The sequence below is a fragment of the Euleptes europaea genome, chromosome 10 (assembly GCF_029931775.1).
Source record: "Euleptes europaea isolate rEulEur1 chromosome 10, rEulEur1.hap1, whole genome shotgun sequence".
Classification (NCBI taxonomy): domain Eukaryota; kingdom Metazoa; phylum Chordata; class Lepidosauria; order Squamata; family Sphaerodactylidae; genus Euleptes; species Euleptes europaea.
Genome location: NC_079321.1, coordinates 23,179,813 through 23,195,263, shown reverse-complemented (window position 1 = coordinate 23,195,263; position 15,451 = coordinate 23,179,813). Strand labels below are relative to the sequence as shown.

The window sequence follows — 15,451 nt, the reverse complement described above, 5'->3', positions numbered from 1 at the left end:
ACTGAGTCATTTCTGACCCATGGGGTGATGTCACATCCCAACGATTATTAGGCAGACTACATTTACAGGGTGGTTTGCCATTGCCTTCCCCAGTCATCTGCGCTTTACCTCCAGCAAGCTGGGCACTCATTTTTCCGACCTCGGAAGGATGGAAGGCTGAGTCAACCTAGAGCCGGCTACCTGAAACCGACTTCCATCGGGATCAAACTCAGGTCGTGAGCAGAGCTTTGACTGCAGTACTGCAGGTTACCACACTGCGCCACGGGGCTCCCTATAGGTAAGTAGGGTCCCATCCAAAAGGCATCTGAAATCATGTTTTGAAATTGGTTTATTAACCACAATTACTCTTAACCGTGGTTTGCATGATGAACAAATGCAGACATCCTGGCTTAATCCCTGGCAACACCATTACCAAATTGCCAGTTGGAATACAGTGGATCTCGGGGGTGGGGGGGAGGGTTAAGGCAACAAAATCAGCACACTGAGAGAGGGCCTTCTCAGTCATGGCACCAAAATTATGGAACTCCCTCCACAGGGATTTTCATCTGTCCCCTTCTATCACTACCTTCTACCAGTGGGTGAAGACTTTCTTTTTGTTTCATCTGGTGTTCCCTCAATGATCCCTTCTTCCTGCCTTGTGCTTTAATATGCAGTCTTCTGTTAGCTGTTCTTTAAATACAGTTCTTTTATACTGTATTTTATTAATAGTTAGCTGCCTTGGTGGCCCTGATTGGGCAGAAAGGCAGGATATAAATGTAAATAAAACAATTTAAATAAATAAGTCTCAGTGATTGCCTGGGAGCTGAATCATGGTTTCATAATCTAGCCCTAGTCTTTTTAAAAAAATAGTTTGATCCGAGCCTCAAGACTCTCTTATATCAACATGCCTGTATGTTATAGAGCACCAGAATTTAGCCCTTAAGACCTTGGTTCAAATTCCTGTTCAACCATGACAAATGGACAAATCATCAGAATATTTTGGACAACGCATCAGAATATTTTAAAGCCCTGTGGGTTTAGACCAAGGCTCCACCTTGTCCAGTATTCTGCTTCCAACAGCAGATGACCACGTGCTTTCAAGACCCTGCCTCCCCCAAGGTAGGCATGAAGACAGAGGCCTCCCCTGCTGAATCCCAGTGCCTGATATTCAGAGGAAGACACAAACGACAGGCACTTTTTAAGAAACATAGAACAATCCTAAAGTATAATTGAAGGATAATTGGATTGAAGAAAGGGAAGCATATGAACACAATTACATAAAGTGAATTAAAGAGGGGGGAAAGGGTGGAGATCTATGCAGAGACTAGCCCGAAGATATAATTGAAGGAAAATTGCATGGAAGAAGAACAAGAGGAAGTCCCAAAATACAATTACATAAAGCAAATTAAAGGGGGGCAGGGATGGTGGAGACATACAGACCTGCAAAGGCTTGCCTGAGATAAAAACATGGAAGTCTGTCAAAGACTGACTTACAGATTGAAAGCGAGATGCACACTCCCCCTGCAAAAATCAGTGTTTCCAGTGGAGGACCTGAGTACCCAAATCCTGACATTCAGGCACATCAAGGTATACTGAGGTCGCTTCATGGGTTCAAAAAGATGGAGGGGGTAGACCTTGATCACATGAACCTACCTTATACTGAGTCAGACCAGGGATCCATCAAGGTCAGTATTGTTTGTTCTGATGGTAGTGGCTCTCCAGGGCCTCAGGTAGAAGTCTTTCACATCACCTGCTGACTGATTCTTTTACTTAAGAGATGGATGGATCCTGGGACCTTCTGTGTGAAAAGTAGGTGTTGTTCCACTGAGCCAAGCCCCCTCAACTTTCCTGACAAACTTTGGCCCCAACACCGAGGCCACCAAAAATCCTGACTAGTACAGAAAAACCACTTTTTTCTTACCTTAGAGGGTGCTGTGAGAATAACATGTAATTATCTTGAGCACCACTCGATTTCCTGGGTGGAATGGCAAGACATGTACTAAACAAGAAAAATGTAAAACCTAGTTTCAAATTCTGCTTCACTGATGCACTAGATGGACCGGGGCAAACAAAAAATGTGTCCTTGAAGCTTCCCTAAGAGAAAAGTGCTTCTAGATATCATCAACTCTTCTTCTAGTAGTGGGAAAAAACAGATCATGCTAGTGGCTTCCTAAACGAAAGAAGAACAGAAACAAACTGTGCCATTGTAAGGGGAAGCAACTTTTTTTTAAGTTCACAAATGCTGGCATTAACCATGCTGCCTGAAGTGTTTCTAACCAAGTAACCTACTTCAAATACTAATGGCACAGAAGAGTGAAGAAGCAGAAGAAGAGTTGGTTTTTATATGCAGACTTTCTCTACCACTTCAGGAAAAATCAAACTGGCTTACAATCACCTTCCCTTCCCCTCCCCACAACAAACACCTTGTGAGGTAGGTGGGGCTGAGAGAGCTCTAAGAGAGCTGTGACTAGCCCAAGGTCACCCAGCTGGCTTCGTGTGGAGGAGTGGGGAAACCAACCTGGTTGGTCCACCGCTCCTAACCACTACACCACCCTGGCTCTCAAAAGTCTTGCAGTGGCAAAAAGTCTTGCAGCTGTCATGTTAGAGTTGGCTCAAGGCTTACAGCAGAAATCAGGGTTGTATAAGAGTATGTGAACATTCACAATGAGCCAAGTGGCAGTTCTAGGAAGACTCCTCCCAACAGAAGCAACTCACCAGTAGGGACCAGTAAAAGTCCAGGCAGAAGTCATGGCTAACAGGCAATGCCAGGTAAAGGCAAGGAGGAGGGGTGAGGAACAGGGAAGCCAGGCTGCAGCAAGACATACCATGAGAAGTGGTAACAGGTGAAAGCAACAAAGAGGTTTCAGGAAGTAACATGCAAAATAAGCTTCCCCACCTAAGATACACAAAGTCAGAAAAGGAAGTTACAAAAGGGCAAATGGGTCGAATCACACAGACAGAACACACTGATGGCCAAGTAGGAGCCAACAGTAGGGTTGCCAGCTCTGGGATGGAAAATACCTGGAGATTTTGGGGGTGGAGCCTGAGGAGGATGGCATTTGAGGTGGAAGGAACTTCAGTGGGGTATAATGCCATACAGTCCACCTTCCAAAGTGGCCGTTTTCTCCAGGTGAACTGATCTCTATCAGCTGGAGATAGGGTTGCCAGTTCCGAGCTGGGAAATACCTGGAAATTTTGGGGGTAGAGCCTGAGGAGGATGGGGTTTGGAGAGGGGAGGGACTTCAATGCAACAGAGTCCAATTGCCAAAGCAGCCATTATCTCCAGGGGAACTGATCTCTGTTGCCTGGAGATCATTTGTAATAGCGGGAGATCTCCAGCCACCACCTGGAGGTTGGCCACCCTACCCAACAGGGCTGCTGCCAGAAAATCATTCTGCTCATGTTTCTTGTTAGAGACAGAGAACACAAAAGCTCTCAACCCAACAGAGCTGAGGGTAACTACTTGCTATTGTTCTGTGTTATGAAGGCATCAGTCCACACAAGAAGGCCATTTTCTCTGCAGGGGCTCAGCTCTAACACATTTTCAGCCTCAGTGGCCATAAGTGATTATATACAGAGCATTTTGCTTTTGGTGAAGTGAAACAGATCAGCCCACCAACTGTTCCCATGTTGATTTGAGAAGAAGGCTGTTTCTTGGGCAACAGAACAACAAAACAACATATCCCGAACAAGGCTGAAAGCAAACCCATTAAATCCACATTGGAAGAAAGATGCTCTTGTTGTTTTAACTTTTCTAGTGTGAATGAATGCAGCATATTAATAACTAACTTCAAACATGTGCACACCCTTATCCAGACAGCCAATTATAAGGATGTGAACTTTTACCCACTGCAGTTATTCAATGGTGCAAACCAAATTTGCATTTAATCTTTCACACATTAACAGAGTGAAAAAATGCACCCTTTCCCCCTTTGCTTTCCTTTAAAAAATAATGGAAACCCATTTACTCCAAATGGAAACATACAAATATAAGCAAACTAAGAATGGAAATGTTAATAGCATGATAGTCTTCTCCATGGAAGCACAAAATGCATCTTAAATGGGGTTTGAGTGCCCTCTACTGGAATTATCCCACCTGTAGCAGTCAAACATTAAAGTGGTTTTGCTACATACATAGATTTGGAAAACCATCTGAGCCAAATAGGTTTCTATAGCACCTTCCAGTTCCTCAACGTCTTAACCCATCAGGCATGGATTTGACTGACATGTCTTAGCAATGGTGCATCTATCTACCTTTAACATCCTTGTATGGCAACACTACAACATACGGTTTTGTTACATTGTATTGCAAGCATTTTATTGTCTGGTTTAGGATGCCCTAAAGGCCTTTCTGCACCAAGGCATACCCAAATGCATCTTGTCCTTTCAGTGACACACCCACAAGCATAACAACAACTCAGTCTGCAAGTAACAGATGCAGAGGGTTATAAAATTGCTGTTGCTTCGTATACCTCGTGGATTTTCGCTTGTCACAACACATGAGATGCAGCTCCAGAGAATCCTCTGGCCTCCAGGGAATACTTTTTAGGGGAGCAGAGGGGGAGGAGAACCTGAACCCCCCCCCCATCCCCCAGTTGGTATGCAGAAGTCTGAACAAATAATTTTGGGGGCCAACTCTGCTGTTCCATAAAGTTCAAAAATACTGAATTTAATTCCTTGATCGTTCCCAGGTCCCTTACATGTATATCTTGTTCCACAATCATATACTTGTTATTCACTCAGTTTATCACCTTTTAGTCCATATACAGATATAGGAGGTGACAAACTGGACCATTTCTACCAATGGAAGAGATTTGCTACTTTTGCCGAAAAATAGCAGCAGTCCATTTGGTCCTCCACAAACCTTCAAAGCCATGCTGTTGAAGGCCTATGCATGCAGGATGAACATACATGAACACATGAAGCTGCCTTATCCTGAATCAGACCATTGGTCCATCAAGGTCAGTATTGTCTACTCAGACTTGCAGTGGTTCTCCAAGGTCTCGAGTAGAAGTCTTTTACATCAACTACTACCTGATCCTTTTAACTGGAGATGCCAGGGATTGAACCTGGGACCTCCTGTATGCCAACCTGATGCTCTCACTGACACAACCTGTGAGTATCCTGGCAGGCCATTCATCTCCCCTCAGTCTAGTTCAGCAATCATACAGGCTGGACGACCCAAGTACAAATTCTGCAAGTGTTCTAGAGAAAAAATAAGATTGAGCAGAGAATTGCCTTGAGGAAATACAAAGGATCACAGCAGGAGCCAATGCAGTGTAGTGGTTAAAACAGGGGTCCCCAACATTTTTTAACCTGCAGGCACCTTTAGAATTCTGACACAGAATGGTGGGTGCAGATTTTATATATAATAGAAACATATGTATATAGGTGAGACACACAAGCCTGGTACAGAAGACAGCACAACCTGGTACTAGACAAGCCTGGTACAGAAGACACTCACTCAATAAAAGCTTGCTGGGTGACCTTGGGCCAGTCACACACTCTCAGCCTCGACCACAGCAAGTATTTGGATGGGAGACCTCCAATAAGTACCGGGGCATGCTGCAGAGGCAAGCAATGGCAAACCACCTCTGAACGTCTCTTGCCTTGAAAACCCTACGGGGTCGCCATAAGTCAGCCATGTCTTGAAGAATCCTAAAAACTCTTTCCTGGGAGTAAGCCGCACTCAATAAAAAGATATATACTTCTGAGTAGACCTACTCTGCTCCCACAGAGATGACAAGGTTACGTGCCTATGTAAAGATGTACAAAACTAGAAGAGAGTTTATTAGCTATGTTGCTGTACTCCAACCAATCTTAAATAGTTCTGAATACCAGACTAGATCTTGGTAGAATCACAGGGGGGTTCGTTAAATACACTACTGTGGTTTTTAAAAAGGAATAGGACATACCTCAGACAGAACAATGGGGAAGGGAAAACAGATTTTCCCCTTAAGAAGTCTGCAAGAAGATTCCGGTCCAAAAATCAGTTGCAATTAGTTGCACATGGCCAAATGATTTAAGGCATTTAGCCATATCAGCACTCAGCTGACCCTAAAATACATCACTGGAGAAAAAAAATGTCATTTTTGTGGGGCGCTGGAATGTTTTAATTAATTATCTCCTTGGAAAGGAATGAAAAGCAGAACCATCAAGGCTTCTATCTAGTGCCCAAGACAAATGTCACTCTAAAGTAGTAAGACTCAAAGGGGGGGGGGGAATAAACTAAAGCTGAAAAAAACCTCTCATAAATCAGGCATGACTCACAAGAGACACCAGGATGGCTAAGAAGCCCTAAGATATTGCTTGGTGAGTTTTGCATTGTTTAATTTATACTGGCCATCTTTTCAAAGCAGGAAGGCCACTTAAAATTCTGTTAAAAATAAATAAATAAATATTTTAAAAGTGCATTAATTACATGATTTCCCCCAACTTATTATTTTTTTAAAAAAGTACATGCCACCTCTCCAGAAGCAGCTCTCAAAGCAGCTCACCATCATGTGTGCCCTTATCAATTGTGTAATGTAGTACAGTCCAGAAACAGGCTTACCACCCTCTAGAAGAGTTACCCCTTAGATGTTGTGCCTTTTGTGTGCACAGCTGCTGAAAAAGACCTTCCACGTGACTGACATTGAGTTTCAAAGTTTCAGTACCTTGAGAACCGCATGAGCATGCAGCCTTAGCATGCCCACATTCTGCAGCCCTGGTAGGCAACTGCAAATATATGGGCAGGCACATGGAGGCAACAGCTATTAAATGTTATGCCAGAAGCCCAGAGATGCTACACAGGTAAGGTCTTTATGAGGGCAACTCACAGAAGGGTTTGCAATTGTTGTTTAGTTCATTTGCAATACATCAGGGCCCAACTACCAACTAGTCTGGCCATTAAGTATCAGAAATATAAGAAATATAAGAAACGTGAGCGGTTCAAAGTTCTTATAGTTAGTCCTCCTCTCACACAGAGAAAGTTAAAGTGACTGATTACCATAAACTGAATGACGTCTTCTGGTTTGTGCTTTGCTGATTTGAACACAGCCAGGTGAGTAACAACCACAATATTATATTCCACGTGGCCAGACATCATCTTCCCCCGGATCTCCTGGTACTCTGGAACGGACAGATCTAACCCAGTATGGGCATTTTGAACAGGCCTGGAGATGTAAACACAACAGAATTCAGTCAACAGATCCGATCCTGACAAGACAGAGGTTCTCTGGGTTAGCAGAAAGGCAGACCATGGACTTGAGATTTCTTCTGTCTTGAAAAGTCAGGTTCACGGCTTAGAAATGCTACTTGACACAGCAGTCACCTTTGAAAACCAGGTGGCTGCGGTGGTTCGGAGTGCTTCTGCCCAGCTTCGGTTGGTGTGTCAGTTGTGTCCCTTCCTGATTCAGTCAGATTTAGCCACAGTGATCGATGCCTTAGTTACACTTAGACTGGACTACTGCATTGCCCTCTATTTGGGGCTACCCTTGAAGAGTGTTCGGAGGCCGCAACCAGTGCAGAATGTTGCAGCTAGACTGGTGGTCCAGAGCAGCTATCAGAAGCATGTGACCCCTACATTGCAGCAATTACACTGGCTACCAATCCACTCCTAGGCCCATAATGCGGACCTCTGCCCTATTCCAAGGCAGATTTTTAAAAAAATCTCTAAAATTATGTTAACTTAAGGCTGCGCTACACATGCAAACAGCTCCATTCCCCCATTCCCCCCCCCACATACTTTTAAAATGCTTCACACAAAGCAAATATTTAAACACATAAAGCTGCCTTGTACTGAATCAGACCCTTGGTCCATCAAAGCCAGTATTGTCTACTCGGATTGGCAGCGGCTCTCCAGGGTCTCAGGCAGGGGTCTTCCACATCACCTCCTTGCCAGGTCCCTTGCAAATCCAAGGCAAAACCTCCCGTGCGTTTTTGCCCCCACAGACGAGAGGGGGGGAACAAAGGCCATTGATGCATGGGAGGTTTTGCCTTGAATTTGCCATTCTCTTAATAATGTTGGACAGGATAAGAACACGTTAATTAAAATAATATTGGGATCAGCCCCGTTAGCAAAAGTTTATATAATTCATTTTTAGATGGAAGAGGGAGAGGGGGAACTCATCTTACTGTTAAATTAGCGATATTACCTGTTTTTCTTTTTATTATGACTATTATATTGTTTCTGCTGATATGTTTAATGAAGAAAATAAAAAAAAATATTTAAAAGAAAAGAATTGGCACAGTCTCTATATGCACATTTTCCCCATCTCAAAACAACAATAAGCCCCCCGTGCAGAGTTTGGAGAATCCAGACGGGGAAAAGGCGCGTCTACAAAGTGGCAAATCCAAGTCAAAACCGGCCGTGCGTTTTTGCCCCCACAGACAAGAAGGGGGGAACAAAGGCTATTGATGCCCGGGAGATTCCGCCTTGAATTTGCCATTCTCTTAATAATGTTGGACAGGATAAGAACAGGCTAATTAAAACAATATTGGGATCAGCCCCGTGAGCAAAAGTTTCTATAATTCATTTTTAGATGGAAGAGGGAGAGGGGGGGAGTCATCTTCCTGTTAAATTAGCGACGTCACCTGTTTTGCTTTTTATTATGACTGTTATATTGTTTCTGATGATATGTTTAATGAAGAAAATAAAAAATTATTTAAAAGAAAAGAAAAGCATTGGCACATTCTCTATATGCACGTTTATGGCTGTTATATTGTTTCTGCTATGTTTAATGAAGAAAATAAAAAAAAATTATTTAAAAGAAAAGAATTGGCACATTCTCTATATGCACATTTCCCCCATCCCAAAACTCAACAATAAGCCCCCCCCCCCCCCGTGCAGAGTTTGGAGAATCCAGACGGGGGAAAGGCGCGTCTACCCAGCGGCAAATCCCAGGCAAAAGCGCCCGTGCGTAAAACGCACGGTCGCTTGAGCCTCCTTTCTTCCCTGTTCCGGCCAGGATCCAGCCAGGATCGAACGCACGAACGTTCTTCCCTGTTCCAGCCAGGATCCAGCCAGGAATGTGCGTTCGATCCTGGCTGAATCCTGGCTGGAACAGGGAAGAACCTTCGTGCGTTCGATCCAAGAACGTTCGTGCGTTCGATCCTGGCTGGAACAGGGAAGAACGTTCGTGCGTTCGATCCAAGAACGTTCGTGCGTTCGATCCTGGCTGGAACAGGGAAGAACGTTCGTGCGTTCGATCCAAGAACGTTCGTGCGTTCGATCCTGGCTGGAACAGGGAAGAAAGGAGGCTCCAGCGACCGTGCGTAAAGCGGCCAAAGTCTCCGATAGGGGAGGAGAAACGCCGCAGGAAGGAGGCGCAAAGATCCCCCGTGGCCAAGGAAGGGGAGCTGGCGCCTTGACCAGCTGCGCCCAAGAACCCCCCCCCCCAGGCGCCACTCCTGGGCACATTTCTGGGGGGCGGGGAGGCCGGCTGGAGGGAGCAGGGCGGGGTCGGTGGGGAGCAGCAAAGCCAAGCGACTCTGGCGCCTCCGCTCCGCCGGTGGGAAGTCCAGGCGGGGGAGGCGGAAGCGCCGCCAGGCCAGGCCGCGCCGGCAGACCCCGCGCGCCCCAGGCGCCTCTCCAAACCGGCCCTCTCCAAGCCGGCCCAGGCAGGGAACCGGCAGGTCTCTCGGTCTCTGCCTGGCCGCCTTCTCACCTGGTGGTGACCAACGCGGCCGGGTTTGGCTGCATGCTGCAGCCGCCTCCTCCTCCCAAAGCGGCTGCTTCTCTGGCCAAGCTGGGGAGGAGATCCGGGAAGAAGCGTCACGCGGTTCTTTCCGCCTTCCCATTCCGGCAGCTCCTGCTGACCTCAAGGCCGTTTCTGCGGAGCGGAATTTTGCTGGGTGGTTTAAAAGTTTGATTTTTTTTAAAAAAAGTCTCGTAGTCGGCAGGATTCGAACCTGCGCGGGGAGACCCCAATGGATTTCTAGTCCATCGCCTTAACCACTCGGCCACGACTACTCCTAGCGTTGAAAAGTTTCAGAACAAGTCTTTTAAATTCCCCTTTCTCCTTCTCTCTAGCACCAGAGGAGCAGGTCTATTATATCAGCTGCTTTGGAACACAGGCAGGACAATACAGCTGCAATTTAGGGGCAGAGGGGCTCAGTGGTAGAGCATCTGCTTGGCATGCAGAAGATCCCAGGTTCAATCACCAGCATCTCCAGTTAAAGGGACTAGGCAAGTAGGTGATGTGATGAAGGACCCCTGCCTGAGACCCTGGAGAGCCACTGCTGGTCTGAGTAGACAATGCTGACTTTGATAGACCAAGGGTCTGATTCATGTGTTCAGTCGTCTTTTTTTGTAGGTTTCCTGGAGGCACCCTGTTGGCCGTTGTGTGAACAAACTGCTGGACTTGATGGACCTCGGTCTGATCCAGCAGGGCTTTTCTTACGTTCTTAACTTGGAAGGCTTTGAGAGGAGAGTGGACGTGTTCATGGAGGAGAAGGCTATTCATGGCTACTAATCAAAATGGACACTACTCAGGATGCATACCTATTCTCTCCAGGATCCGAGGAGCATGCCTATTATAGAATAGAAGAATAGAATATTTATTAATACAGCACAAGCCAGACAACAATATATATAAACTCTTATAAAATACAAAATTAAAAGACGCCTGGGATGCATGCCTATTATATTAGCTGCTTTGGAACACAGGCAGGATGGTGCTGCTGCAGTCGTCTTGTTTGGGGGCTTCCTAGAGGCACCTGGTGGGCCACTGTGTGAACAGACTGCTGGACTTGACGGGCCTTGGTCTGATCCAGCAGGGCCTTTCTTATGTTCTTCTGTATCCCTTCATTTCTGAAATATTTAAAATAGTGACTTGGTTTGCATCTGGGAGCGTGTACAGATGAATGACTAATGGCTCCAACAGTACAAATGAAAGCATTGTAAGTGGTACTGTGTGTGTAAAGGGCCGTCAAGTCGCAGCTGACTAATTGGCGACCCCTTTTTTGGGGTTTTCATGGCAAGAGACTAACAGAGGTGGTTTGCCAGTGCCTTCCTCTGCACAGCAACCCTGGACTTCCTTGGTGGTCTCCCATCCAAATACTAACCAGGGCTAACCCTGCTTAGCTTCTGAGATCTGACGAGATCAGGCTAGTCAGGGCTACCTATTTATAAAATCTCTGTTTCCCCCCTGTCTCAATAATAAGTTCTATCTGATGGGATGCTTCCATGAATAACAAGGAAGCCCATCAGGAACCAGAGTTGTTCATCTGCACTGAAATCAGTCTGTGATTTGTTGCTATATAACTGAATTACCCTATAATAATAACACACTACAATGTGATATACTGGAAGTTACTGTCACCCCCCATCAAACACCCTTGATTTCTGTTTAATGTAATCAAAAGAAAAGGGTTAAGGAATCCCAAAACCTATTACAATACCTGGCACCTGATCCTATATTCTTACTTGGAAGAAACATATATTCAGGCTTGTTAGAATCCACTTTTGCAGTTTTGGTGAATTAGATTGGGTTTCTCCAGGAACAAATGGTTTGTGGGTTGCAGTTCTGATACCCTGAGGAGGGAGAGAGCTTGAGCCAAGAACCAAGCATAATTTTGCCGAGCCCAATCATATCTCCTGCATACAATCTAATAAGTAGCTTAAAATGAAATAAATAGGTCAAATGACGATGAGATGAACCTGCAGTACGGGACCTTGGCGTCCAGGCCCTGGTGAGAGATGTCATTGTTTTCCTCCACACATGCTTGGACCCTGGCTGGAGAAGATCCCACAACAGATCTTGGGTAGAACCTTTGTTTTTGGCAGCTCCCATAACAGGGACTGCCCTGACCTGGATGACCCAGTCTAGCCTGATCTCATCAGATCTTAGAAGCTAAGCAGGGTTGGCCCTGGTTAGTACTTGAATGGGAGATAATCAAGGGTTTCTATGCAGAGGCAGCCAATGGCAAACAACCTCTGTTCATCTCTTGCCTTGAAAACCCTACAGGGTGGCCATAAGTCAGCTGTAACTTGATGGCACATTCCATCACCACATAGCAGAGACTACTTTATTATATAACAATATGGCAACCATTTTGAGAGTGATATTTCTAACAGTACAAACCTAAGAACACTTTCCTGGGAGTAAGCCTCACTAAGCAGACTTCAGTAGGATTCTGCATAGACCTGCTTAGGATTGCACTGTAAGAGTACAAAAACACTTGAGCGTGTACTTTTTCAGGAAGTCTTACAGCATTTTGAAGAAACAGGGAATACAGACACACAAAACCAATCACAACCCAACTTATTTGAAAGTAACTTCCATTTCTTTCAAAGAAACTTTCTTTAAGCAAGTACACTTAGGGTCGAGGTACAACTATCTCTCATGAAAGCCTCCTCTGTCTCTGAGGTAATCTATCATCTGCCTCAGGGTGACAGTTACAAAACCCAGATGTGACCCTGTAGGATATATCTATTTTTTATCAGGACTCGTTCGCTGAACTGCTAGATTTAAAACCCACTATTTTATAATGTGGTAAAGCTATTGATGGTCTGGTATGGCCTTTTTAACCTACCAGCACATTCTCAACACAGGCTATATTTATGGCGGAGACCAGAGAATTACCCCAGTGTGCTTCATTATCCCCTGATGTCCACCACCACCACCTGAAACATTTCACCTGTAATGTCACGAGGGACTTGTCAGGAACGATCAAGACAAAGCCCTAAGCAATCCCTGCTGAAAGATAAACCTGCCACTTGCTCTTCTGAAGTTATGGGGCCTTGTTTCTGGCAAGCTTTGGGGGTTTCCATAAATCACAAACAAAGTTCATAGCATCCAGCAAAGGAGAAAACCTCAGATTTCATAGTTAGCTGCAGTTTCATGTAACATACTGTTCCTATCCCCCAAAGTATTGTCTTTATTTTGTACAACATTTGCTGTGTACGAGATGGGAGGGAGGTTGAGTGAAAAGGAGCATCTTTTAGAGGATTTACAGGCTTGAGGCAGTTCAGATTGAGATGCAATGTTTTTTACTGGCCTGTACCATTTCAGATTGAAGCGTGCGTCTAAATTCTCTCCCATAGGAAAAATTACTATCTGGGGGAAATTTTTCAGGAAGAAGAGTTCAGCTTATCTTTCTCTCTGGTGTATTTTTTTTTCTACGTGCATGATCTCCTTCCCCAAATTTGCAGCCTGCCAGCTGAAGCTTGAAGTGGTACAGTCCAGGAAAAGCTTGCCGCTTGGTTCTGCTGAATGTTTAAATAATCTAAGGGTACTGAGCCACCACAGTGGCCAAGGCTCCCCATTAGTACAAAGAATAGTAGTGACCATTGAAATGTGAAGATGTCAAGCACAGGAGTTCTGCTTTAATTCCCATTATTTTCTGAAATTCTGTCCCTTTTCTGATTTTTGTCTGATGTTGTCAAATGAAAAGGATGGGATTGTGAAGTAATAAGTGTTTTAACATCAGCTATAGTAATAATGGAAACACTTTGATTTTAAACAATATTTCAACCTTTAAAGGGCTGTTTTTGAATGACAGGACTAAGAATTTTAGTTTTAAAAATAACTTCTTCGGTCAGTAGTGGATTGGGTCAAGAAGTACTGCAAATTAGGTGACACTCACCCGGTTGTCTCCTTTATCCAAAAATGGGGTAGCAGCCTGGCAAAATTTAGATGGAATGGGAGAAGGGAGGAAAGGGAGGGCTATAGTGGAGGAATTTGCATGGGTTGGAGAATAAGGGGGCGGGCGATGGAGTGTTTTGTTTTTCTTTTTTAACTGAGCCCATTTGTGACTCACCTTTTCTCTAAAAACTTCATTTTTAGCTATGTGGCTGCAGTGTATGTTGGGTTATCCTGTTTTATCCTCACATCATGCCTATGAGGTACATTAGGTAGAATGCAGTTTTAAAATCAAGTATTTGTAGGCAAGAAATATGGAATAGTATAGTATAGCCTGATCTTAAGCAAGGTCAGTACTTGGATGGGAGACCACCCAAGAAGACTGCAGAGGAAGGCAAAGGCAAACTGCCTCTGCTTAATCACTTGCCTTGAAAGCCCCTTGCTGGGGTGGACTGTGACTTTACACACACACACACACACACACAACTAATCTAGATTCTGATAGCATAGGCTAGCCTGATCTCACTATATCTTATGAAGCTAAGCAGGGTTAGCCTTGGTTGGCCCTTGGATGGGAGACCACCAAGGAAGTCCACGGTCACTACCTCTTTTTGTGTTTCTTTCCTTAAAAACCTTGCATGGTTGTCATAAATCAGCTTTGACTTGAAGGCAACAAAAAAAAAAAAGGTCAATCAAATATTTATTCATTGTGTATCATCCTCGCACCAAGGACATGCTAATCTTTTCTGTATCATTCCAGTTTTAGTATCTGTGCTGCTGAATCATGAACATCATTATTTATTTAACACATTACTCCCAAAAGAATTTTGTATCCATGATGGTTCCCATTAAAAAGAAGACGAAGTCCAATAAAATCATAACAAGGAAATCACAACCCATATAAAAACAGCCCTAGGAGGTTATAAAACAGCAGGCACAGACGAATGAAAGAAAAAGAAGAGCGCAGGCAGGCAAAACCATTTTGACCTAGCACGAAAAAGTGAAAGGAGACGGTCCCTGGAGAACGTCTCTGGAGAGGCTGTTTGATCATTTGTGCGTCAACATCAAAAAGCTGCTTTTTAACCTTCTGGATCTCTGAAGAGGGGGGCACCCTGAGAAAGGTCTTTGAAAATTATTTTAAAGATCAATTAGGCTCATATTTATGAAGCACAATCCAAGTGTTCAACTGCTGGGGACAGACCTAGATGGATTTATCCCAAATCAAAACAAACACTCAGGAAGAATTCAGTTTGTCCTCTGCCAGAGAGCGGCATCGGCAGAAGAAAACTTGGCGTGTGTGAATCCCCCCCCCTAAAAAAAAGGCTAGTATGTAGCAGTACAGAGCCTTCAGTAGAACCGATAAGGTCTTGAAATGTACGTAGGAAAAGCTAGAAAAGCCAGCACAGAGATGCATGGGCAGTAACTTGACACCTTATCATAAAATCTTGTGTAAGAGTTCACCATCATTTCCCTTTCATAGTCTTCCCTCTGTTTTCCACTTCTCCCTGTGCTGTGACTTCTGGATTGCAAGATCTTTGTGGCAGGCACCAAGATGAAGAAAACCCCTAATTTCATCACCTTTTTTGTTTTGTTTAGCTCTTTGGCCTCCAGAATACCCATATTCTCTCACACACCTCATTTTCTTCAACTATGGGCTTATTTTAGTGGAAGGCCCAATACTATTATTTTAATTGTTTTGAAAAGTTCTTATGAACCCCAAAACCAACCTGATGCAGTGAATTTTTCAAGGGATTGTTACAACAGTGTACTGATAAATGCTGGAAATGTAGCTTCAGACTGAATGTCGATGTAGTTTTTCTTCTAACAAGCCACATTTAACAGGCTTCGGTTCGGACAGTATTCCTACCAGCTGAAGAAATAAGGGATCACTTCTTGAGCAAAGGCTA

At 44.4% G+C, this 15,451-nt stretch overlaps 1 protein-coding gene and 2 non-coding genes across 3 annotated transcripts in view; all 3 read right to left on the bottom strand.

Moving 5' to 3' along the window:
• The window catches only part of HS1BP3 (HCLS1 binding protein 3), a 42,734-nt gene extending 33,073 nt beyond the window's left edge, over positions 1-9,661 (bottom strand). The window contains exons 1-2 of the mRNA XM_056856686.1: positions 9,627-9,661; positions 6,968-7,133 (exon numbers count right to left, since the gene is read on the bottom strand). Of these exons, the coding sequence (XP_056712664.1) occupies positions 6,968-7,133; positions 9,627-9,661 (201 nt within the window). The remainder of the gene's footprint in view (positions 1-6,967; positions 7,134-9,626) is intronic.
• A 188-nt stretch (positions 9,662-9,849) lies between these two features.
• TRNAS-AGA (transfer RNA serine (anticodon AGA)) lies at positions 9,850-9,931 on the bottom strand. The gene has a single exon. It is a non-coding gene; the product is annotated as a tRNA-Ser (tRNA).
• Positions 9,932-14,225: 4,294 nt separating this feature from the next.
• On the bottom strand, positions 14,226-14,330 carry LOC130484041 (U6 spliceosomal RNA). Its single transcript, XR_008933682.1, has one exon. It is a non-coding gene; the product is annotated as a U6 spliceosomal RNA (small nuclear RNA).
• Between the last annotated feature and the right edge of the window lie 1,121 nt (positions 14,331-15,451).